Source organism: Piliocolobus tephrosceles, chromosome 15 (genome assembly GCF_002776525.5).
Source record: "Piliocolobus tephrosceles isolate RC106 chromosome 15, ASM277652v3, whole genome shotgun sequence".
In the NCBI taxonomy this organism is placed as follows: Eukaryota; Metazoa; Chordata; class Mammalia; order Primates; family Cercopithecidae; genus Piliocolobus; species Piliocolobus tephrosceles.
In genome coordinates this window covers 32,703,048-32,728,243 of record NC_045448.1, presented here as the reverse complement: position 1 = coordinate 32,728,243, position 25,196 = coordinate 32,703,048, and the positions used below count along the sequence as shown (strand labels likewise).

The window sequence follows — 25,196 nt, the reverse complement described above, 5'->3', positions numbered from 1 at the left end:
GTTCAAGCGATTCTCCTGCCTCAGCCTCCCAAGTGGCTGGGATTACAGGCACCTGCCACCATGCCTGGCTAATTTTTGTATTTTTAGTAGAGATGAAGTTTTGCCATGTTGGCCACGCTGGTCTCGAACTCCTGACCTCATGACCCACCTGCCTCAGCCTCCCAAAGTGCTGGGATTACAGGCGTGAGCCACTGTGCTCAGCCTAAGTGCTGTTATTATTATTAACCTCTTTTACAGATGATGAAAATGAGGTTTGGAGAGGTTAAGTGGTTAACTTGGTAGTTCACAGAGCTGCTAAGTCACAGAGCTGGGCTTTGGAACCAAGAAGTAAAATTATAGAACTTATTCTCTAAACGGTAACAAATTATTTGAGTAAAATGTAAGCCGTCTCATTCTTTCATTCATAGCAAACACGTATGCTTATTGATAGCAATAGAGAGTTGGAAGAAGCACACAAATTGCCAACATTAATTCCTACCTGTGTCTGCCTCATTGCCCGTTCCACTCGGCGTGTACTTCCTCTCTCAAGTTTTGTCCGGAGGATCAAGGCCGATGTCTGAATGGCCCAGAACTTTGGTTGTGAAAGCAAACACTAATAGAAGCAGGAGGAAAAAAAGATAGAAAAGAGATAAGCTAGGTGATCTCATTCTGAATAGGACAAAATTAATTCTTCCAAAAATATCAAGGTACAGTTAAACACAGATTTGAAAATCTTTCCAGTGAACAAAAAGTTCTCTTTTTCTCAATTTGTATTACAGGAAGCATTCTAAAACATATGAGAATGCTTTCTGGCATTCGTTAAGGTAGGGAGTCTCCAATTTTAATGAAAATGCATTCCTAGAAGGGGCATCTTAACAAAGACTGGCCTGTATCAAAACCGAATATGCACACAGTGAAACCTAACCCCCAAGAAAGCTGTGACCACCATTACTCAGAGAATATAGTAGAAACCATCCAATATGATCACAAATGTAGTGGGAAACAAAGCGAAAGTACTGGATAAGTGAAAACAGGGACAAAATGTACTATGATAAACACTGACTGCTTGGTATAATGAGCACAATTTAAACTCTCTTTGATGACAACTTGGAATCTGATATTGTCACTGGGTTATCATTCACAACAATTACTTTCAGTAAAGATTACTACAAATAGAGAAGAAAGACCTGTTTATTTATCTGAAAGTTGACGCCATCCTTGGTCCTTCTCTTGTTTCAAAAAGTCTGGTCTGGAAAACATCTTAGAGTACAATTAACTACTGAAAATGTAGCTACTCATTAGAAGCACCTGGGAAGTCTGGTATTCTAAAAGCACATCAGATCTCTGAGAGCAGGATGTGGGTGGCAGTTTTGGTGGCTGTTTTTTGTTTTTTTGTTTTTTTTTGAGACAGGATCTCACTCTGTCACCAAGGCTGGAGTGCAGTGGCATGATCACAGCAAGCTACAGCTTCGGCTTCCTGAGTTCATGCAATCCTCCCACCTCAGCTACCCGAGTAGCTTGGAAGGCAGACCTGTACCACCATGCCCGGCTAATTTATTTTATTTTATTTTTGTAGAGACAGGATCTCCCTATGTTGCCCAGGCTGGCATCAGTGTTTTTTAAAATACCACTCCCCTCCCCCACCTCAAGTAATTCTCAAGTGTAGCCAACTTTAAGAACTATTAGGCTAAGATAAAGTATTTGTCTTTTATAAAATTCATTCATAACTCCAAACTCTCATTAAAGATTAGCAAGAAGTCCTTCAGCCTATAACTCCTTACAGTTCATTTCACTCATTTGTATTACCTGCTTGACTCCTATAGGCATTTGAATTTTTAACCTCTAACCTAGACCAACTAACCTCTAATCTAGACCAATCCCCTTACAATTAAGAGGAAAACGAAGCACCAACAGGTTAAATTACCTGCTCAATGTCACACCTCTATTAATAGCAAAAGCTGGTACTAACACTTAGTATCCTAAGCCCCAGAACACCTTTATATTATTTTATAACATTTTCTCCAAATAAACTTGTGCTCATTTAAATAGCCAAATTAAGATATGACTACTTCCTGGACATGGATGCTACTACCATAGAAACATTAGAAAGTAGAGTAATGTAAAAAGAGGACTCAGTAAAGAGCCTTGGAGATGGTGAAGGAAGAGGATTAGGTAAAGAATACATGAATAAGAGAGGAGAATCAAAAGAACGGAACCTTAGTGAAATTTGTTCATTACTTCACTTGAGCACCTACTCCCTACATGGCAGTGTGTACTAGGCCCTAAGGACAGAAGAGCAAAGAAAACAGACAGGATCCCTGCCCCCATAAAACATACATTCTGATCTTATTATTCTTTTTTTTTTTGAGATGGAGTCTCGCTCTGTCGCCCAGGCTGGAGTGCAGTGGCCAGATCTCAGCTCACTGCAAGCTCCGCCTTCCGGGTTTACACCATTCTCCGGCCTCAGCCTCCCGAGTAGCTGGGACTACAGGCGCCCGCCACCTCGCCTGGCTAGTTTTTTGTATTTTTTAGTAGAGACGGGGTTTCACCGTGTTAGCCAGGATGGTCTCGATCTCCTGACCTCATGATCTGCCAGTCTCGGCCTCCCAAAGTGCTGGGATTACAGGCTTGAGCCACTGTGCCCGGCCTCTAATCTTATTATTCTATAATTAACTTTGCAAATTAAAATATTTTTATCCCCTTGAAATATAGTTTTCAAGATTAATGTATAACCTCATCTCATTGGCCTCCATTAACTTAAGTCTACAAAAAGAATGAATTTACTGACATAAATAGGTGCATATGGCCCTATAAAAATATGAATAATGAAAGAGAAGACATTAAAAAAACTAATTCTTTAAAATGTACAACACTACTTGTCAGATTTTATTATAAAATGTGATCTCAAGAATTTTCAGGCAGGGCATGATGGCTCACGCCTGTAACCCCAGCACTTTGGGAGGCTGAGGAGGGTAGATCACCTGAGGTCAGGAGTTCGAGACCAACCTGGCCAACATGATGAAACCCAGTCTCTAATGAAAATACAAAAAGTTAGCCGGATGTGGTGGCAGGTGCCTGTGATACCAGCTACTCAGGAGGCTGAGGCAGAAGAACCGCTTGAACCTAGGAGGCGGAGGCTGCGGTGAGCCGAGACTGTGCCATTGCACTCCAGCCTGGGCAACAAGAGCAAAACTCTGTCTCAAAAAAAAAAAAAAACAGCCGGGCGCGGTGGCTCAAGCCTGTAATCCCAGCACTTTGGGAGGCCGAGACGGGCGGATCACAAGGTCAGGAGATCGAGACCATCCTGGCTAACACGGTGAAACCCCGTCTCTACTAAAAATACAAAAAACTAGCCGGGCGAGGTGGCGGGCGCCTGTAGTCCCAGCTACTCCGGAGGCTGAGGCAGGAGAATGGCATAAACCCAGGAGGCGGAGCTTGCAGTGAGCTGAGATCCGGCCACTGCACTCCAGCCTGGGCGACTCCGTCTCAAAAAAAAAAAAAAAAAAAAAAAACACAAAAAAAAGAATTTTCAAAGAAAAGGACTTTTCTCATTAGGTAAATCTGCAAAACTGATTCCACTACCCACAATGGGTCACATCACTGTCTTCATTTTCTTTGCATCTTATTAAAGGGATTATCAACTGTAATCCCATGACAACAGAATGGAAGAGTACTGAGGAAAGGGCTCTGTAAAACAGTGGGAAAAGGCTGCAGAGTAAAAGATCAAGAGGCATCCCAGCCCCACCAAGTGACCTGGGGAAGTTACTCGATCTCCCTGGATGTCTCACTTTCCTCCTCTCTAAAATTGGAGCCGCATTCCCATCTCTCACAGAATTGGGAGCATTAAGTAAGTATAAATAAGTAAAGCTTAATGGAGCCTATGAGAGTTCCCACTGAAGAGCACACCTGGCCCCTCCAGGAGCCCCAGTGTTAAGCTCACCCTTAACAGCAAATCTCTCTCCGGAGTGGGCATGGGCAACAGTGCTCACCTTCCAACCACACTGATCATTCTGCCAGCAACAATGGTGTAGTGCACAGACCAGCTCAGCCCATGGGCTTGTAAGAGTTAAAACCCACCTTTAAAAAGGTTGTCCCAAAGGCTTGCACAGCAAAGGGATGAAATATCTTCCTCAGATAAACAACAAAGTCACACTGTTTTCTACACTGGTATGAGAACAAGAGGCTTGCCTAAGATTTTTATTTGAAGGTCAACCAAAACACTCTCACTAAACACTGAAAATAAGATACAATCTGACAGACATTTGAAAAGCTTTGAAGAAGGAACTAACTGGATAACAGCATCACTAAAGAATGTAATGATGTCTATTTGGCTGGGAGATATAAAGACTTGAGAAAGTCTTTCTGAAAGAAAGCAATTGCACATAGGCTATATTCAATATATTTTATAAAACACTGCGCCCATAAGGTGAGAATTGACCATAATATGGGACATTGGGTAAATAAGAAGAAAACTAAACAGGAAATATGTTGATTTATGAAGCTCTATTGACGTATTAGAAAATGGCATTTTAAAAAAATTTCGGCAACCAAATGCAACGGAGAGAACACCAATCTAACCTACCTAAGCAGCAGGCCAACCCCAGCTGGTGAGAGCTCAAGCCATAATCTACGCAAACATCTGGATAGAGTTAACTCAGAGTCTTCACCATGCCCCCCAATAGGGGGTTGCTGCTCTTAATTCCATTCCATTTAGAACTTGAGAAGTGATCACCCCAATGCCTACAAGGCTGGTTCTGTCTCATTTAGGTCTTGGCCTAAATGCCACTTTGTGAGGGAGGCTTCTCAACCACCTCATCTAATGACTCCACCTCTATTCAGTGATTCTCTATCACTGCATCTAGTTTGGTTCCTCCAGGGCAGAAGTCCCAGCTATTTGATTCCTAGTGCCTTACATACTGTCTGGTACACTGCAAGAAAGGGATAAAAAGAGGGACAAAGAAAGAGACTTTTCCTCTGTCTTCTGTTACAAAGGGACAGGGGCATAAAAAGAAATGAAACAGAAATGTAAACTAACAGTGACTGGTGCTTATGAAAATCAACCTAATAGATTCTTTTTTTGGGCATTCCCTACATAGAATTGGGAACATATGCTCCCAAGGACACAATATTGTACATAACAACTAGCTACCATGACATAATACTTTTATTACTATGACCTAGGCAATCTCAGGTCTACATAGGCTTTTGTAAGGCAGCTCAGAAACTTAAACACTACTTGAAATATTTTTTCTTTAAGACAACACGTACCAAATGCTAAAAAAAAAAAAAAAAAAAAAGAAAGAAAGAAAAAGAAAAAAAATTACTTTATGGCTGGGTGAGATGGCTCAACTATAATCCTAGCACTTCGGGAGGCTGAAGCGGGAGAATCACTTGAGACCAGGAGTTTGAAATCAGTCTGGGCAGCATAGCAAGCCCTTGTCTCTACAAAAAAATTTATCAAATTTGCTGGGCGTGGTAGCATGTCCAGGTAGTTCCAACCATGCAGGAGGCTGAAGTGGGAGGATCACTTGAGTCCAGTCAAGGCTATAGTGAGCCATGATCATACTACTGCACTCCAGCCTGGGCTGAACAGAGTGAGACCCTGTATCAGAAATAAAAATCATAATATTCCATTTGCTTCATGGCAAGTAATAATATAATAGGGTACCAACATAATGTGCTACCGTGCTATGTAAAAATCTACAAATTAAGATTAATTATTACTGGCCAGGCACAGTGGCCACTTTTGGGGCTAGGGCAGGCAGATCACTTGAGGTCAGGAGTTCAAGACCAGCCTGGCCAACATGGTGAAACTCCATCTCTATTAAAAATAACAAAAATTAGCTGGGTGTGGTAGTGCGCACCTACAATTCCAGCTACTCAGGAGGCTGAGGCATGAGAATCGTTTGAACCCAGGAGGCAGAGGTTGCAGTGTGCCAACATCATTCCACTGCTCTCCAGCCTGAGTGACGGAGTGAGACTGTCTCCAAAAAAAAAAATTAATTCTTTTCTAAACTAGCTTGAATTCCTCTACCGTCCCAGCCATTATCTATGTGCCCTTGAATAAGCAGGTTAAGCTCTGTGGGACTAAAGACGTCTTATTCATAAAGAGAAAAATGTAGACTAAAAGTTGACCAACCACCTCCAAAATTCTGTAGTAATGAAGAGAAATTAAGTAATGAAGGGAAAATAAATTCCTAAGTTCATCTTTGTTGGATTTTGGTTATTTTCTATTTTAACATTAAGCTAAATGCAATTATTACAAACTTCATATTTACTGAAATATAAGCACATTTCTTTACTATTCAGTAAAAGTGTAAGAAAGAAGTACTTAAGAACAGCTAAATTGCTCAGATGCCAAAAATTGGTAAAGATAAAAGAAGACGTTGAAATTATCAAATTGTAAGTCATCAGATTTGGAATGGTGTCTTGCATATTAAGAGGTTAAATAAGCACAGAGTTTCAGCCTTGATAATAAGAGGCAATGTGTGACTGAGTACATAGACCTAAATATAAGCTAATATAATTTGTTATTATCATAGAATTCTAGCTACCCACTATTTCTTTTTGTTTGTTTTTGAGACAGGGTCTCACTCTGTTGCCCAGGCTAGAGTGCAGTGGTACAGTCTCGGCTTACTGCAACCTCTGCCTCCCAGGTTCAAGTGATTCTCCTGACTTAGCCTCCCTACAGGCACTTGCCGTCACACCTGGCTAATTTTTTTAATTTTCTGTAGAGACAAGGTTTTTGCCCAGGCTGGTCTCAAACTCCTGGGCTCAAGCAATGAGTCCACCTTGGCCTCCCAAAGTGCTAGGATTACAGGTATGAGCCACCACGCCCATTGGTTTCTCACTAATTCTGTGAGTGGAAAACAAAATACATCGGGGAATAACAGGAACTGTAAAACTTTTAGTGACCGCTTTGCATTCTATAGAAGATACTTTATGCTATCTTTGTATGAAAAAAGTAAATCTAAGTATTAGAAAAAATTCTCTCCAAATTAAATATAGTATTCCACATGATTCAGCAATTCCATTTCTGGGTCATGCCTGAAAGAACTGAAGTCAAATATTTGCACACCAATATTCCTGGCAGCATTATACACATACCCAAAAGGCAAAAACAACTCAAATGTTTGTGAAGGAATGGATGATAAAATGTGGTATAGGCTGGGTGCAGTGACTCATGCCGGTAATCCTAGCACTTTGGGAGGCCGAGGCAGGTGGAAGACTTGAGGTCAGTAGTTTGAAACCAGCCTGGGCAACATGATAAAACCCAGTCTCTACTAAAAACACACAAAAAAATTAGCTGGGCGTGATGGTGGGTGCCTGGAATCCCAGCTACCCAGGAGGCTGAGGCAGGAGAATTGCTTGAACCCGGGAGGCAGAGGTTGCAGTGAGCCAAGATTGCACCACTGCACTCCAGTCTGGGCAACAGAGCAAGACTCTGTCTCAAAAAAAAATGTTTTTTTAATTAAAAAAAAAAAACAACAACAACGTGGTATAGAAACAACAGAGTATCAATCCGCTTTAAAAAAGAATAGCATTCTGATATACACAACACAGATGAACCTTGAGGACACCATGCTAAGTGAAATCAGTCACAAAAGAACAATTTTTTTTTAAATTTTTTTGAGATGGAGTCTCGCTCTGTTACCCAGGCTGTAGTGCAGTGGTGCAATTTTGACTCACTGCAACCTCTGCCTCCCAGGTTCAAGCAATTCTCCTGCCTCAGCCTCCCAAGTAGCTGGGATTACAGGTGCATTCCACCACAGCCAGCTAATTTATTTATTTATTTATTTATTTTTATTTTATTTTATTTTTTGAGACAGAGTTTTGCTCTCGTTGCCCAGGCTAGAGTGCAATGACGCCATCTCGGCTCACTGCAACCTCTGCCTCCTGGGTTCAAGGGTTCAAGCGATGGTCCTGCCTCAACCTCCCGAGTAGCTGGGACTACAGGCGTGCACCACCGTGTCCGGCTACTTTTTGTATTTTTAGTAGAGATGGGGTTTCCACCATATTGGCCAGGCTGGTCTTGAACTCCTGACCTCGTGATCTGCCCGCCTCAGCCACTCAAAGTGCTGGGATTACAGGCGTGAGCCACCGCACCTGGCCTGAGTTTTTATATTTTTAGTGGAGATGGCGTTTCACCATGTTGGCCAGGCTGGTCTTGAACTCCTGACCTCAGGTGATCCACCCGCCTTGGCCTCCCAAAGTGCTGAGATTACAGGCATGAGCCACCGCACCTGGCCTACAAAAGAACAAATATTTTATGATTCCCCTTAAATAAGGTACCTAGAGTAGTCAAACTCACAGGGATAGAAAGTGTCAAACTCACAGGGATAGAAAGTAGAATGGCAGCTGCAAGGGCTAAAGGGAGGGGAGAAAGGGAGTTATTGTTTAATGGGTGCAGAGTTTGGGAAGCTGAAAAAGTTCTCACATGGATAATACTGATGGTTGCACAACACTGTGAATGTACTTAATGCCACTGAACTGTACCCTCAAAAATGGTTAAGACAGTACATTTTGTGTTAAGTACATAAAAAAAACATGTATTTTACAAAACCACTACTGTTAAAATCCTTAAAAAGAGCAGGCTGGGCGTAGTGGCTCACATCAGTAATCCCAGCACTTTGGGAGGCCAAGACAGGAGGACTGCTTGAGCCCAGGAGCTTGAGATCAGCCTGAGCAACACAGCAATACCCTATCTCTAGAAAAAATAAAAAACAACAATAAAAAAATTAACCCGGTGTGGCAGTGCACATCTCTGGTACCAGCTACTTGACAGGCTGAGGCAGGAAGATCGCTTGAGCCTGGGAGGCCCAGGTTTCACTGAGCTGTGTTCATATCAGTGCACTTCAGCATGGGCAACAGAGCAAGACCCTGTCTCAAAAAAAAAAAAAGCAATCTTACATTCAAATTTAGCATTGCTAAAAACATAAAACATATATAAAGACAAAAACATAATTACACCCAAAATAATATTTCATTACTTTTTTTAAGCCACTAATAATTTCTTTCTTTTTTTTTTTTTTTTAATAGAGACAGATCTTACAATGTTACCCAGGTTGGTCTTGAACTCCTGGCCTCAACTGATCCTCCTGTCTTGGCCTCCCAAAGTGCTGGGATTACAGGCATGAGCCACTAGGCCCAGCTACTAATAATATTTTGTATGAAGCATCCAGTATGCATATATACAACGCTCCCAAATTTCAGAATTTTTTTCCCAAACGCTGGGTTATTTTAGCACATGAAAAGGCTCTGATGTGTTTCTATATAATTATAGTAAACACTTTATTTTTAATTATTTATTTCTCCCAAAGGACACATATTTATGAAGATATAAAATACATGTTAATTCTTACAATTCATATTTTTATTCCAATAATTCATACGCATATTTCAGAAATGCTATGAAAATTTCTGAACAATTCGCTCTAAAACTGGTCCTAAATAACAGAGGTTACCAGAAGGCTGACAACTAGAGAGTGAGCCTCTTGTTCTGAGAAAAATGCAGTAACTACTCAACTGCAAAAGCCGCTACAACGGTGGTTCTAACCAGAATTTTATTTGTTCTGGATACAAGTTTCCTGTTTTTGCTGTTTTGTTATTTATTTTATTTATTTATTTTTATTTAATAAACACATAACACATTCTATGTGCTGGTCAGGCACTGGTCTAAGTGCTTTACAACAGTAATGGTATCTTTTCATAAAAGAAGTGCTAACTATGGTCCAGCGTATTACTTTCTGTTTTGTTAGAGCTTTACTGTCCTGTTTGACTGTCCGAAGGTCTCAAAGATGTTCTCCTACATTCCTCCTCTAAGAGCTTTATAGTTTTGCTTTTCACTTTTATATATTCGATCTATCTGGAATTACATTTTATATACAGTATGATGTTAAGATGCCCATTTTTCCTATAGATATATAAATTATCTAGTAATTATTGAAAAGTCTATCCTTTCTCACCGTATTACAACTCCACCTTTGCCATAAATCACATGAACTGTATATGTATGGATCTGTTTCTAGACCACTGGCTGATTTATATTTCCTTGTGTCAAAATGTCTTAATTCTGTGTTTTTAAAGAGCATAAAAATAACCTTGAGAGCTTGTTAAAACACAGAGTTCTTGGCTCCAACCTCAAAGGTTCTGATTGAATAGGGTTTAGGGTGGAGTCGGAGAAATCCCATTTCTAACAAGCTCCCAGGTGACGCTGATGCTGCTGGTCCAGGAACCCCAATTTGATGAGCGCTGTCTTAAAATAGGTCTTGCTATCTGACAGTAGAAGTCTTCCCCTACAGCTCTGTTCTTCAAGACTTCCTGAGCTATATATCCTTAGCCCTCTGCATTTCCATATTAATTTCAAAGTCAGCTTTAGTTCCATGAAAAAACAACAGAAACAACAAAAACAACAAATTCAAACTGCTGGGACTTTCTTAAGGATTGTATTAATTATGTAGGTTAATTTGGAAAGACTTGAAATTTTAAAACATGAAGTCCTCCATAAACAAGACATATCCCTCCGTTTATTTACATCTTCATTAATTTATCTTAATTATGTTTTATAGATTTTGTTTTGTTTTGTTTGTTTGTTTTTTTAGACAGAGTCTCACTCTGTTACCCAGGCTGGAGTACAGTGGTGCCATCTCAGCCCACTGCAACCTCCGCCTCCTGGATTCATGCGATTCTGCTGCCTCAGCCTCCCAAGTAGCTGGGATTACAGGCGTTCACCACGACGCCTGGCTAATTTTTTTTTTTTTTTTTTTTTTTTTTTGTATTTTTAGCAGAGGCGGGATTTTACCATGTTGGCCAGGCTGGTCTTGAATTCCTGACCTCAAGTGATCTGCCTACCTCGGCCTCCCAAAGTGCTGGGATTACAGGTGTAAGCCACCGTGCCCAGACAGATTTTTAGTGCAGAGATCTTATAAATCTTTTGATAGGCTTATTCCTGGGAATTTGATGTTTTTTGACACTATTACAAATGCTTCTTTTCTCTTTTTAATTTTTAAAAACTGTGGTAAAATACATATAACATAAAATATAGCATTTTAACAATTTTTAAACACACAGTACAATAATGTTAAGTACATTCACACTGTTGTACAACCAGTCTCCAGAACTCCTTTCATCTTGTAGCTGAAACTCTACACCCATTGAACAACTCCCAATCCCCCTTCCCCCAGCCCCTAGCAACCCATACTGCTTTTTGGTTCTATGAATTTGGACTACTCTAGGCACTTCATGTGGAAATATATAGTTGTAAATGCTATCTTATTTTTAACCATGGATTCTATTAACTGTGGTAATTTGATGAAGTATCAGCTCACTAAATTATAAGTATTTGGTTAAAAATCAAAATGGGTTTGAAAAAGAACCCTAAGAAAGCTGGTGGATTCATAAATCCCCGCTTTCATGGCTGGGTGCGCTTGTTCACACCTGTAATCCCAGCACTTTGGGAACCCGAGACGGGCAGAACACTTCAGCCCAGGAGTTCAAGACCAGCCTCAGCAACATGGGGAGACCTGTCTCTACAAAACAAACAACAAAAAAACCCTAAAAAATTAAAAAATAAAATCCCCACTTTCAGAATTCTTCACTGCTGAAGAACCTCATGCCATTTGCAACCATGCACTTATCCATGAGATGGAATTTCCACCACTTTTACACATCAAAACAAAGGCCAGAAATCACTTACAAATGAGTGATAATATTTGTGTGCCTGTCTTAGGAAAAGTTCTCTCATTTCTTACCTCTCATTGACCAAAATCTATAAAAGGTGACCCACTGAACCAGTAACCTTTTACAAGTATATAATTTTTCATATACTTTTAATATTTTTATGATTGTTGTGAATAGTGAAATCAACTTTAGTAATATTTATTTTATTCATAGTTATAATGTTTTATAAATTAAAGAATCAATTCACTTCAGCAATTGTTGATAAGGTATGTAAGAGGATATTTTGAGAACAAAAGAGGGCATTCACTGAAGATTAAGAGATGCAGGCCGGGCGCGGTGGCTCACGCCTATAATCCCCACACTTTGAGAGGCTGAGGTGGGTTGATCACCTGAGGTCAGGAGATCAAGACCAGCCTGGGCAACAGGGTGAAACTCTTGTCTCTACTAAAAATACAAAAATAAGCTGGGCGTGGTGGCGTGTGCCTGTAACCCCAGCTACTTGGGAGACTGAGGCAGGAGAATCACTTGAACCTGGGAGGCGGAGGTTGCAGTGAGCTGAGACTGCACCACTGCACTCCAGCCTGGGCAACAGAGCGAGACTCTGTCTCAGAAAAAAAAGAAAAGTAAATATTCATATGATGACGAGCTATATATGTACATAAGAGGGACTTATTATTTTATTCAGCAAGCAATTTCCCACTGTATGGGCATTTCCCTCATGCCCCAGAAAAGTAGCAAAGAAAATTCTGTACCACCATCAAAGAGGATTTAGAGTGTTGTTTCTATTAAAAACAAATTTCCTTTTCATTCTTATCACTGCACATTGCAAATAATCTTCTTCCAAAGGTCACTAGGATCTCTTCAGATGACACACAACAAGGCTACTCCTTTAAACAATGAAGGCGCTTTCAGATAGCTGCTTTTTCCATACATAAATCAAAACCAGCTCGGAGCTCTCCTTGTGCATGATTGTTTGGCTACACTAAAGTCAAATCGAAGGATACCCACCCAGGTCATACTGACCTCCCAAAGCAAGGAACAAAGAAATACTATAAAAAGCAGAACTACCCCCTGCTTTTTCATTATCTACTTAAAAGAGCATTCATTTCTGAAATCAGTACCAAATGACAATAAGTTTAAAATTCCAAGTTTAATCTATAAATAATTCTCAGTAGAAGTGGAAGAGCAGCCCAAATCCCCTATCCTTGCGAGGTAGGTCATTTAAAAACTTTCTCAAATCTATTTTTCCCTAAATCTCACTATTACCCTCAATGAAAGGACCCAAATACAACTTACATTCTCCCATCTCCTTGCCTTTGCGTATGCTATATCACTCCATCTAAACCCTATCTGTTGTTCAACTTCCAACTCAAGTCCTCCCTTAGTGAACAAAGCCTTCTTTGACTGCTCAGTCCTAAATATTGTCTTCCTTTCTTAGCAACTAGGGGATATCTTTATCTGTGCTATCGATTTGTAGTTTAAACTGCCCAGTATTGCTAACTACAGTTTCATAAATTTATCTGACCTGGGCTAAATTAAAAATTCCATGAAGGCAAGTCCCATGCTTTATGCCTTTATTTTTTCGAGTAGCATGCTTGAGAAATTTTGGGATTCTAGATCTTCTGCCTTTAAGCTTTTAAAAGTTTCTCTGCTATGCAAATTTTCATATGGACAGCAAAGACACCAGAGATCAGGTCCCTTGGCTTCCTCAAAAAAGAAAAACATCTGCATTCGGGAGACTTTAAGCAAAATGTTCTATAACAAAACCATGTTTTTTTTCCCTCATCATTGTTAAAGCAAGCAATGTTACTCAAGGACCTGTTGTACACTGTCTCGATTCAAGTCAGTTTCCAAAAACCTACTCATGATGACCTTAAGCAAGGGCTTACTGTATATATCCTTCATCCAGTTCCCCAAATGTTAATGTTTTGCCACATGACCAATAGTTTACTTTCCATACCAGATACAGATTCTACTTAAAACAGTATTTACAGACTTAAAATAAATTCTACTAATTACCTATTTTTATATCAAGTAACACAAGTTGCTACAAATCATGTATTAATACTTCACTTTATTTCTATTACCTATGATATTCTATATGCAAATCTTATGTGCTAAGAAATCTTAAGATTTTACATTCATCCTAGCTATCTTTCTATTTGTTATTTCTGTTGACCCTCAATCACAAAGGGGAAAAAATTTCAATTCAACAAATATTTTTTCAATATCAATAATCTGTGTTAAATGCAAACGGTCAAAAGTACCCCCAACTTGAGCACTAAACAGTATATTCCTCCCATTAAATTTGGGGTTTCTTTTACATGCAGGTTTCCAAAAATATATGGGGAAACCTAGCTTGATTTTGCCTCGAAAAAGCAGTAAACTTCATAATGAATTTGAACACTAAGAAATTTCCTATTGGGAATTTGTTCTCCTATATTTTTGCACTTAATAATTAGGTAAATTGAATAGTTTGTGTTGTACTTCTGAAACTGGTGGCATAGAATAATCAATATTGAAACCCAAATCTACATTGATAATCTTAAATAGTATAGCTCTAAATAAATCTGTTCATGTGCATTCTTCCCTTTAGTGAAGTATATGACAGATGAATAAAATCCATATTCAGTATTGTGACCTGTTTTGACAAATGCATACACCTATATTACCACTATTAAATCAAATTGTAGAAATTGCTCATCATCCTAAAATGTTCCCTTGCAACATTTTGTAATCAATCTGTGATATACTTTCTGTCATTACAATCTAGTTTTGCTGTTCTAGAATTTTCATTAAATGGAATCATACAGCCTGGCTTCTTTAACTCACAATAATGTGTCTGAGATTCATCCATGCTGTTGCATTTATCAGTATTTCATACTTTTTATTGTTGAGTATTATTTCATCAGAGGGCTACACGGCACTTTATCATTCATTTGTTAATGGACATTTGGGTTGTTTCTAGTTTTAAGCTACTATGGATAAAACAGCCAAGAGTATTTGTGTACAACTCTTTGTGAGGATATATACTTTCATTTCTCATGGCTAAATACCCGGAGAAGCAATTGATGATGAATTTTATAAGAAAATGCCAACCTATGTTCCAAAGCAGTTGTAATATTTTACATTACCACCAGCATTGTATGAGAGTTCTAACTACCCCACATGGTGTTATGTAAGTCTTTTCAGTAATGTATAGTGGTATCTTGTTGTGGTTTTAATTTGCATTTCTCTGATGACTAATGTTATTACATATCTTTCAAGCTCCTTTTGGCCATGCATATATCTTTGTTCAAGTGTCTGTTCAAATATTTTTATCCATATTTAATTGGTTTGTTTCTACTATTATTATTGAGTTGAAAGAGGTCTTCATCCTAAGTAAAAGTCTTCTGTGAGATACATGCAGTGTAAATATTTTCTCCTACTCTACGGCTGGTGTTTTCATTTTCTTAATGTTGTCTTCAAAAAGCAGAAGGTCTTAATGTTAATAAAGTCCAATTTATCAATCTTTTTCTTTTATGGTTCATGCACTTAGTGTCCTAGCTAAAATTTCTTCACTACCCAATGTTATAACAATTTTACTTGAAGAAAACATAGGAGGGAAATTTTGTAACATTGAGATCAATGATTTAACTTCACGACTGACCTTCACCTATAAATTTCTTCTGTGTTTTCTTCTGTGGTCCACGGATAAAATATGCAGTTTAATTGTTTGGTTTACAAACATCTGGGGTTTTTCTAGATATGCAATAGTTATTTATGTCACTTAATTCAATTATGGAAAAAACTATGTACTATATGTAATCAGTTTCTTAATTTATTCATTCATTCTTTCATTTACGGAGATTTGTTTTATGTCCCAGTATATGGTCTTGCTGCACTTACCATATACATTTGAAAAGACCATGTATTCCAAGTGTATTCCATAAACATCAATTCAGTCAACATGGCTGACAGCGTTATCCAATTTATCTATGTATTCACTTGCTGTTTGCCAAGTTGTTCTAACAATTGCTGACAGAGGGGTGTTAAAATATTCAACTAAGATTGTGACACTGCCTATTTTTCAATTTAGTTCTATCCATTTTTGTTTCATGTACTGTGTAGCCATTGTTAGATACATACACATTTATAATTATTATGTCTTCCTGATAAATATTTCCTTTATTATTATAAAGTTGTCCTCTCTGTCTCTGGAAATATTTTTTGTAATGAAGCCCATTTTACTTTATAATAATTTAGCAAATCTAGCCTGGTTATACTTACTGTTTTCATGGGATAATATTTTCCATCCATTTATTATCAATCCATCTGATTCTTCACATTTAAAGTACATCTCTTGCAGGAAGCATATAGCTGTGTCTTGCTTTTTAATTCCATTATCAATCTTTGACTTTTATTTGGAGTATTTATCCATTAGCATTTAATGTAATTATTCATATGGGTGGGTTTAAATATACCATTTTACCCTTTTTTATTATTGTTCCATTATGCTGCTTTTCCTGCCTTCTTTTTAGATAATCTGAATATATTTTACGGTTGCCACCTTGATTTCTGAATGGATTTTTAGCCAGCTGCCTTTGCATTTTTAAGTGGTTGCTCTAGAATAATAATGTCTTTAATTTTTCACAACCTATAATAGTGGAAAATTAATAGTATAATTCTTCACATAAAATGTAGAAACTTTGCAACCATATAGGACCACTTGTTCACCCTTGCATGCCTTCTAAATATGTTAGAAAATACCAAGAAATGGCCAGGTGCAGAGGCTCATGCCTGTAACCCCAGGCTTTAGGAGGCTGAGGTGGGTGGATCACCTGAGGTCAGAAGTTCAAAACCAGCCTGGCCAACACGGTGAAACCCCATCTCTACTAAAAATACAAAAACTAGCTGGTTGTAGTGGTGTATGCCTGTAATCCCAGCTAATCAGGACACTGAGGCACAGGAATTGCTTGAACCCAGGAGGCACAGGTTGCAGTGAGCCAAGATTGTGCCATTGCATTCCAGCCTGGGAGACAGAGTGAGACTCCATCTCACACACACACAAAAGAAACCTAAAAATAAAAAAGTCATCTCCAGAATCTTTCTGCCTTTGATCATTCCCCAGTATCACCAGGTAGTTGGATTTTTTGTTTTTGTATCTTGCCCACAGTTGGTAATTTTTTTCTGCAGAAGGATAGCTCCGATAATAACCACTACAGAAGCAGCCGGGCGTGGTGGCTCATGCCTGTAACTCCAGCACTTTGGGAGGCTGAGGCAAGCGGATCACTTGAGCCTGGGAGTTTGAGACCACCCTGAGCAATATGGTAAAACTCCGTCTCTACCAAAACACAAAAAAATTAGCCAGGAGTGGTGGTGCAGCACGCCTGTAGTCCCAGCTACTCAGAAGGCTGAGGCAGGATAATCGCTTGAGCCTGGGAGACAGAGGTAAGCTGAGATCGTGCCTCTGCACTCCAGCCTGGGCGACAAGAGTAAGACTACATCTCAGAAAAAAAGGAACCACTATAGAAGCAGAAGTCCTCCAAATGAATTTTAGAATCAGCATGTCAATTTCTGCAAAGAAAAAAAAAGAAAAAAAAATGCCTATGGGGATTCTGATTGCTACGGATTTAATTTTAAGCTCAATTTTACAAGAATTTTGAATTCAACATATTGAGACTTCTGATCCATGGATATGGTAAATCCATTTATTTAGATAATCTTTAATTTCTTTAAATATTCTTTGTCATTTTCAGCACAGAGGTCTTGCACTTTAGTTGTAATTATTTGTAAATAATTTAATTTATTTACGGCTACTGCGAATGATTTTAAAATTCTTTTTCCAGCCGGGCGCGGTGGCTCAAGCCTGTAATCCCAGCACTTTGGGAGGCCGAGACGGGCAGATCACGAGGTCAGGAGATCGAGACCATCCTGGCTAACATGGTGAAACCCCGTCTCTACTAAAAAATACAAAAAACTAGCCGGGCAAGGTGGCAGGCACCTGTAGTCCCAGCTTACTCGGGAGGCTGAGGCAGGAGAATGGCGTAAACCCAGGAGGCGGAACTTGCAGTGAGCTGAGATCTGGCCACTACACTCCAGCCTGGGTGACAGAGCGAGACTCTGTCTCCAAAAAAAAAAAAAAAAAATTCTTTTCCTAAGTATTCATTGCTAGTAAATATAATTGACTTTTTTATGTTGACATTATATTGTAAGAACTTGCTTGTTAGTTCTAGTAGCTTTCATGTTCATTCGTAAGGAGTTTTTCTATGATATAAACATGTCACCTATGCATAAAGGTAGTTTATATCCTAATTTCCAATCTGTATACCTTTTATTTCTTCATATCTTCTTATCTATTGCACTACTGGGATTCTAGTTCAACGAGAAGAGAAGTGAAGAAAGCAGACAATCTTCCCTTCTTTCTGAGCTTTGGGGAGAAAGACTACTTTTCACCAATAATGATTTTAGTTAGATACACTTGATCAGGTTGATATTCTCTTCTATTCCTAGTTTACTAAGAGTTTTTATAATGAAAGGTATTGAATTTTGTCAAAGCCTTTTCTGTTTCTATTAAGATAATCATTTAGTTTTTCTCCTTTGCTCTATTAATAAGGTGAATTGCATTGTTTCATATTAAACCAATTTTGTACTCCTGGGGTAAACACTATTTGGTCATGATATATTATCCTTTTTATACATTACTGTTTCACATATTTTATCCAATTTTATAGTTGTTGACAACGGGAATTAAAGTCCAGCAACAGTTGGCTAGAACGGAAATTCTAATAAGCATTAACCTCAAGACATGGTCAACTGTAGAAGACAAAAAAAAGTGATCAGTCCCCAGGTCATTTCTAATTTGTAAGAGAACTTAAGGAACAGGCAGGCTGGGCGCAATGGCTCATGCCTGTAATCCCAGCACTTTGGGAGGCCAAGAAGTGCAGATCACCTGAGGTCAGGAGTTTGAGACCAGCCTGGCCATCTGTACTAAAAATACAAAAATTAGCTGGATGTAATGGCATGTGCCTGTAATCCCAGCTACTCGGGAGGCTGAGGCAGGAGAATCACTTGAACCGGGAGGCAGAGGTTGCAGCGGACCAAGATTGTGCCACTGCACTCCACCCTGGGGGACAGAGCGAGACTCCATCTAATTAAAAAAAAAAAAAAGGAAAAGGAAAAGGCAAAGCAGAGCAATTAGTTTCAATGAGAAGGTGAAGGTATTTGCAGTTATTGTTTCCTCTTATTTAATGTGGTTTTTTTTTTTTTTTTTTTTTTTTTTTTTTTTTTTTTTTTTGAGACGGAGTCTTGCTCTGTCGCCCAGGCTGGAGTGCAGTGGCCAGATCTCAGCTCACTGCAAGCCCCGCCTCCCAGGTTTACGCCATTCTCCTGCCTCAGCCTCCTGAGTAGCTGGGACTACAGGCGCCCGCCACCTCGCCTGGCTAGTTTTTTGTATTTTTTAGTAGAGACGGGGTTTCACCGTGTTAGCCAGGATGGTCTCGATCTCCTGACCTCGTGATCCGCCCGTCTCGGCCTCCCAAAGTGCTGTGATTACAGGCTTGAGCCACCGCGCCCGGCCTGTAAGTACAGTTTTGTTCGTTTTATTTTGTTCCTCTACTCTGTGAGGTAATTCTGAAGAAATTAACTCTAGTAACAAACTATCAAAAGTACAAGCACTAACAGTTATATTGCCTATCTTAATAAATTACAATTAAGAAACGAGTAATTCCCTTGAAGAAAAATGGGTAATCATTTCATCTGTAAAATGGATTAGCAAACTATGTTATGATCATAGATAAGTATTTATTAAATAGCTTTAAAGTCAATAGCAGAAAAAGAAAATACATAAAATATAATGTGTAACTTCCAAAGATCTTTTTCCTTCTTTCATTTACAGAGATCTAGGGGCTTCAGGTAGAGTCAAAAGGCAAGCTGCCAGTATCAATTCACACTCACTTAAACTTTTTTTTTTTTTGCTCTTCCCAGTCAGAGTTTCACTCTGTCGCCTTGAGGAGTGCGGTGGCGCAATCTCAACTTACTGCAATCTCTGTCTCCTGGGTTCAAGGGATTCTACTGCATCAGCCTCCTGAGTAGCTGGGATTATAGGCATGCACCACCATGCCCAGCTAATTTTTGTGTTTTTAGTAGAGACAGGGTTTCACCATGTTGGCCACACTGGTCACAAACTACTAAACTTGTGATCCACCCACCTCGGCCTCCCAAAGTGCTGGGATTACAGGCATGAGCCACCCTGCTCAGCCTAAACAAACCTTTGCCAAGGAAAACTGTATGTATTAACTAACCTGCTCCCATTTTCAACAATAAAAGGAAATTAAAAACATTACTGAATGTCACTGACTTGGCTCATCTGAAGGGAAATAATGTAGATAACACAGCTAATTTTAAATTATCAAGCTGATACAACATAAATGGCTCTCTAAAACAATATGGGCTATTTTTACTCTGACTCAGCTTTCCTGAAACATGCAGATACAATATCTCAGAAATAGCACCACATAACAGCTACCTTAAACAAGTAAATATATTCCTCTTAGGACAAGTTTCTGACTTTGCTAAATTAAAACATTTCCCCAGCATCTTTCATATATATTTCAACCTGCCATACCAAAATGAAAACACTGGCAAAAATTTCTCCAAAAAAGAGATTTCACCATCATTCTAGTAAACTCTGGGACATTTAATCAAAACTGAACAAAATTCAGGACCAAGAGCCATTCATTTGTTTATTCAATATATATTTACCAAACACCAAATAACCACTGTCCCTATCTCTCCAAGTGCTTACAGACTTCTGGTAGGAGTATTAAGACTTCTATCGGTCGGGCGCGGTGACTCATGCCTGTAAACTCAGCACTTTGGGAGTCTGGGTGGGTGCATCACCTGAGGTCAGAAGTTCGAGACCAGCCTGGCCAACATGGTGAAACCCCATCTCTACTACAAATACAAAAATTACCCAGGTGTGGCGGCCTGTGCCTGTAGTCCCAACTACTCAGGAAGCTGAGGAAGGAGAATCGCTTGAACCCAGAGGTGGAGGTTGCAGTGAGTTGAGATTGTGCCATTGCATTCCAGCCTGGGTGACAAGAGCAAAACTCCATTGCAAAAAAAAAAAGACTTCTATTATACTTGCTCTTCTACCAACAGAGGAAGACATCTTGTAGCCTCAATAGTTCACAACCCTAGTCCCAGGCCACTAAGCTGCTGCTAGAGCAGGGAAATGGATGTCCAGCAAGAAAAACCATGCTGTTTCTTTCCTCTCTGTTCCCTTCTCTTCCACATGTATGGCCAATTCCAAGCAGATCTTATCCATTTAGCCTGCTTGAAAATAGGAATGCTCTACTACAAACTAGCATCACTGAATGCTATGAGTGTACCAGCCTCTACCTACTCTGGAGTACTTTCATAGATGTTCTGCAATATGATCCTCAAGTAAAGTCTTCTGTGTTGGGATAGGGGCATTTTACTCTTTCCCCCATTATACAGAAGAGAAAGATGAAACAGATGGTTATTCCTAGTATCACGTAGTACTGCCTAAATCATGGAACTAAGTAAGTGACGCAGCTCTTGAATAGAAATCAACCCTCTTCCAAGGTGTAGGGTATATATTTCATTCATTTTCTTATTCCGCATGCATTTATTCACAAGAACTATGAGTAAAGCATTGAAGCACTGTCACAACCCTTGTAGAGAGCCTAGAACAGAGCCCAGTCTCTAAAACTGAGAGTTTATAGTCTTGTAAGAAAAAGACATATATATATGTGTGTATATACATATATATATATAAAATAAGCCAAAATATGAACCCTGCAAAAAGAGAGGGACAAATAAAAGTTCAAGAGTTCAGAAGTGGGGTAGCACCTAAAAGTGGTCCCGCTTGTCTCAAATACAAATGCCCCTTAACATATGATGGAGTTACATCCTGATAAATTCATTATGAGTTCCAAATGTCCTAAGTCAAAATGCATTTAATAACAGCTGTCCTACCAAACATCATAGCTTAACCTAGCCTGCCTTAAATACGTTAGCTTACAGTTGGGCAACATCATCTAACACAGAGCCTATTTTATAAAAAAAAAAAAAAAAACACCGGGCCGGGCGCAGTGGCTCAAGCCTGCAATCCCAGCACTTTGGGAGGTCGAGACAGGCGGATCACGAGGTCAGGAGATCGAGACCATCCTGGCTAATACGGTGAAACCCCGTCTCTACTGAAAAATACAAAAAACTAGCCGGGCAATGAGGCGGCCGCCTGTAGTCCCAGCTACTCGGGAGTCTGAGGCAGGAGAATGGCGTAAACCCGGGAGGCGGAGCTTGCAGTGAGCTGAGATCTGGCCACTGCACTCCAGCCTGGGCGACAGAGCAAGACTCCGTCTCAAAAAAAAACAAAAAACAAAACAAAACAAAAACACTGAATATCTCATGTGATTTATTGAACACTGTACTGAAAGTGAAAAACAGAATAGTTGTATAGGTATTCAAAGTATGGTTTCTACTTGAACGAGTATCATTTGCACACCATTGCAAATTCAAAAAAATCGTCAAACTATCATAAGTTGGGGGCTGTTTGTACTCTTTTGGAGTTCCATAGGATTTAAATAAAGCTTCTTTCTTCATTGAAACCAGGGACTACTTTTAATTCATCATCTTATCCACTTTGGTATCATGCACAAAGAAGGGACAGGAAGAAGGACTGAGAGATGAAGAGTTGACAAGGGCTGACAGGTTTTTCTGATATATTTCATATGTTTCATTTGGGATTTTAAAAAGGTCGGGAGGACAGTGCAAAGCCCAAAGTAAGTGTGGGGCTCTTAAAAGTCCTTCTTACATAGAAGCTTCTTGCCCTACTTCTCACCAATTAAAGATTTACTTGGGATTAACTCATCTCTTTAGAAGAGTTAGGCCTAGCACCGTGAGTCACTGTAATCAAACATCTTTCCTCCAAAAAGAGGTCGGTCTTCAGGACGGTTCTGATTTGAAAGAGGGTGGGAGGAAAGCAGAAAAATTACACAGCATAATGGCCTGAGGGGAAAAGCATAAAACCTGAATTTATGACCTTCACTGCAAGCTAGGAGTGACGAGTTAGCTACCTTCAGAAGAAGTTACTAGAGTTAATTACTTCACAGGTACCTCCCAGTGCAAGGGAATGAGAATAGGTTAAAGAAGGGAAAAGTTTTAAAGAAAGGGAAACACCCCCCCCCACACACACAAGAAATGCTAAAAAAATTAACTATTTGAATGTAAAAAGAGTGTGTTAATGTCTTTTCAGGATAACTGTTAATATATATGCTGCAATATATATATATCATGTATATGTAATATATACATAATATATATGTAATATTTATGCTGCAATAAACTGCCTGTGAGACCAATTCCAAGAAACTGTTACTACTGGCCAGCAGGAACATTTCCTGTCATATGCCAAGCATCCAGGTCACCATTTATCACCTAGACACTTGAAGCCATCCAGTCGCTACCCTGACTCAAGCTCATAGCAATTCCAGACCTTCCCTATCCTTCCCCCATCCCTCATTTCACACAGATCTATGTTAATGTCACCTTCCCACTGAGACCTTCCCTGACCACCTTGTCTAAAACAGCTGTGCCCATCCCATTCTTAGTCTCTTAACCTGCTTTATAGTTCTCCTCAGCACTTCGTGAAATAGCTGGTTCTCTCTTTGTCTACTCTGTATTTGACATAAACTCCAGAACAGAAGGCTTTGTTTACTGCTATATCCCCAATGACTAGTACAATACCCGTATATATTATTTAGTAGATACATATTAGCTGAATCAATAAATGAAAAGTACATAATATGTTTTTATATGCCCTTTAAAATTTGTTAACATTTTGTCAATTCCTTTATAGCACATGTAATAAATAATGAGGAACATTTCCACAGTTACCTAAAACACGCATAATATGATGATGCACACCAAAGACTTCGGAGAATACTGAAGTGGGAAAACAAAACACACAACCAGAGGACTCAAACGACTAACACCTAACCAGTTCCAACAGGGTGTGTAGGAAATAGTAATGTGAAAAATTTATATTACAGTACAAAATAAGCTAGCTTTTTTTGTTTTGCTGTGTTTTGTTTTGTTTTGTTTGTTTTTCAGGCAGAGTCTCGCTCTCTGTCACCCAGGCTGAAGTACAGTGTGGCTCACTGCAACCTCTGCCTTCCGGGTTGAGGCGGTTCTCCTTCTCAGCCTCCAGAGTAGCTGGGGTTAACAGACACGTGCCACCACGCCCAGGTAATTTTTGTATTTTTGGTAAAGACACGGTTTCACCATGTTGGCCAGGCTGGTCCGAACTCCTGACCTCAAGTGATCCACCTGCCTCAGCCTCTCAAAGTGCTGGGATTACAGGCATGAGCGACCTCACCCGGCCACAATCTACCTTTTCTTTCTAGCCAGTAAAAGTACTTTATTTTGCCTTATCTGAAAAATAACAAAGGAAGAAAACATCAGAATTCTAACTGATTCCCAACTAAGATAATGAAAATGCCTTTGAAAAAATGACATATCTTAAGCAACTTGTATTCATTAAAGAACATATGCATCTTCCTTTATCCATAAAGCCAAATTATACTGACTGACCCCTTCGTCTGTGACTTTTCTCTTCTTAAAAGTCCTTCTTGATCTAAAATCCTCAAATATCTATTAGTCCATCTTTCCTTTTCACTGCCATTCTTCTCCAACTGTGGTCTTTATTAACTTTATTTCCTTACACCATAACCCCCAAATTCTCTGTAATGAGGTAACTGTGCACAGAGTCCACTAAAACTGTCCTAGAAGTAACCAATGCACCCTTAATTGTCCAATCCAGTGGCCTCTTCTCTGTCCACATTTATCTCCTGACTGCTCTACACTGTTGAATACTGATGAGCACACCATGCTCTTGACACCTCTCTAACCCATGGTCTCCTGGTCCTGCTCCCAGCTCTCTTTTCCACCGCAACCATGTAGGCATGGCCCTCGATTTTAGGCATAAGAGTTGCAGACTCTATCAGCAGCAAGATACATGTGACTTAGAAACTAAAACAAGATTTTTCTCCACTTTATTTCCTTAGGTGGCAGTGTTTCAACATAAATAATCTAAGGCAAGATCATATCAGAGGAAATAATTTACCAGGAAAAAAATGAAATGGAAGAGAAAAAGACATTACTCACTGATGTAAATGCCAGAAGCTCCTCTTCAGTTAATTTATGCACTGGGTTATTCTTTTGAAAATTCATGCTTTAAATTAAGAAAAAAGGTAAATTAAGATGCATGTTGCAGCTAATGAAATATAACTGTTAAAAAGCAAAGTAAACTGCTATATTGTATATATTTGAAAGCAGATATTTAAATATTATGGGGGCCAGGCGCAGTGGCTCACGCCTGTAATCCCAACACTTTGGGAGGCCGAGGCGGGCAGATCACAAGGTCAGGAGATCCAGACCATCCTGGCTAATAAGGTGAAACCCCGTCTCTACTAAAAACACAAAAAGTTAGCCAGGCGTGGTGGCGGGCATCTGTAGTCCCACCTACTCAGGAG

General features: G+C 39.4%; 1 protein-coding gene across 4 annotated transcripts in view; it reads right to left on the bottom strand.

The window, feature by feature from the left end:
• The window catches only part of TTC27 (tetratricopeptide repeat domain 27), a 191,910-nt gene that overhangs the window by 113,141 nt on the left and 53,573 nt on the right, over positions 1–25,196 (bottom strand). For all 4 annotated transcript variants that reach the window (XR_002732440.1, XM_023216383.1, XM_023216384.2 and 1 more), the window contains 2 exons: positions 24,829–24,895; positions 479–592 (listed from right to left, as the gene is read on the bottom strand). Coding sequence is in view for 3 of the 4 variants with exons in the window: in XM_023216383.1 (XP_023072151.1) it covers positions 479–592; positions 24,829–24,895 (181 nt within the window). In the remaining variant the exon portion in view is untranslated. The remainder of the gene's footprint in view (positions 1–478; positions 593–24,828; positions 24,896–25,196) is intronic.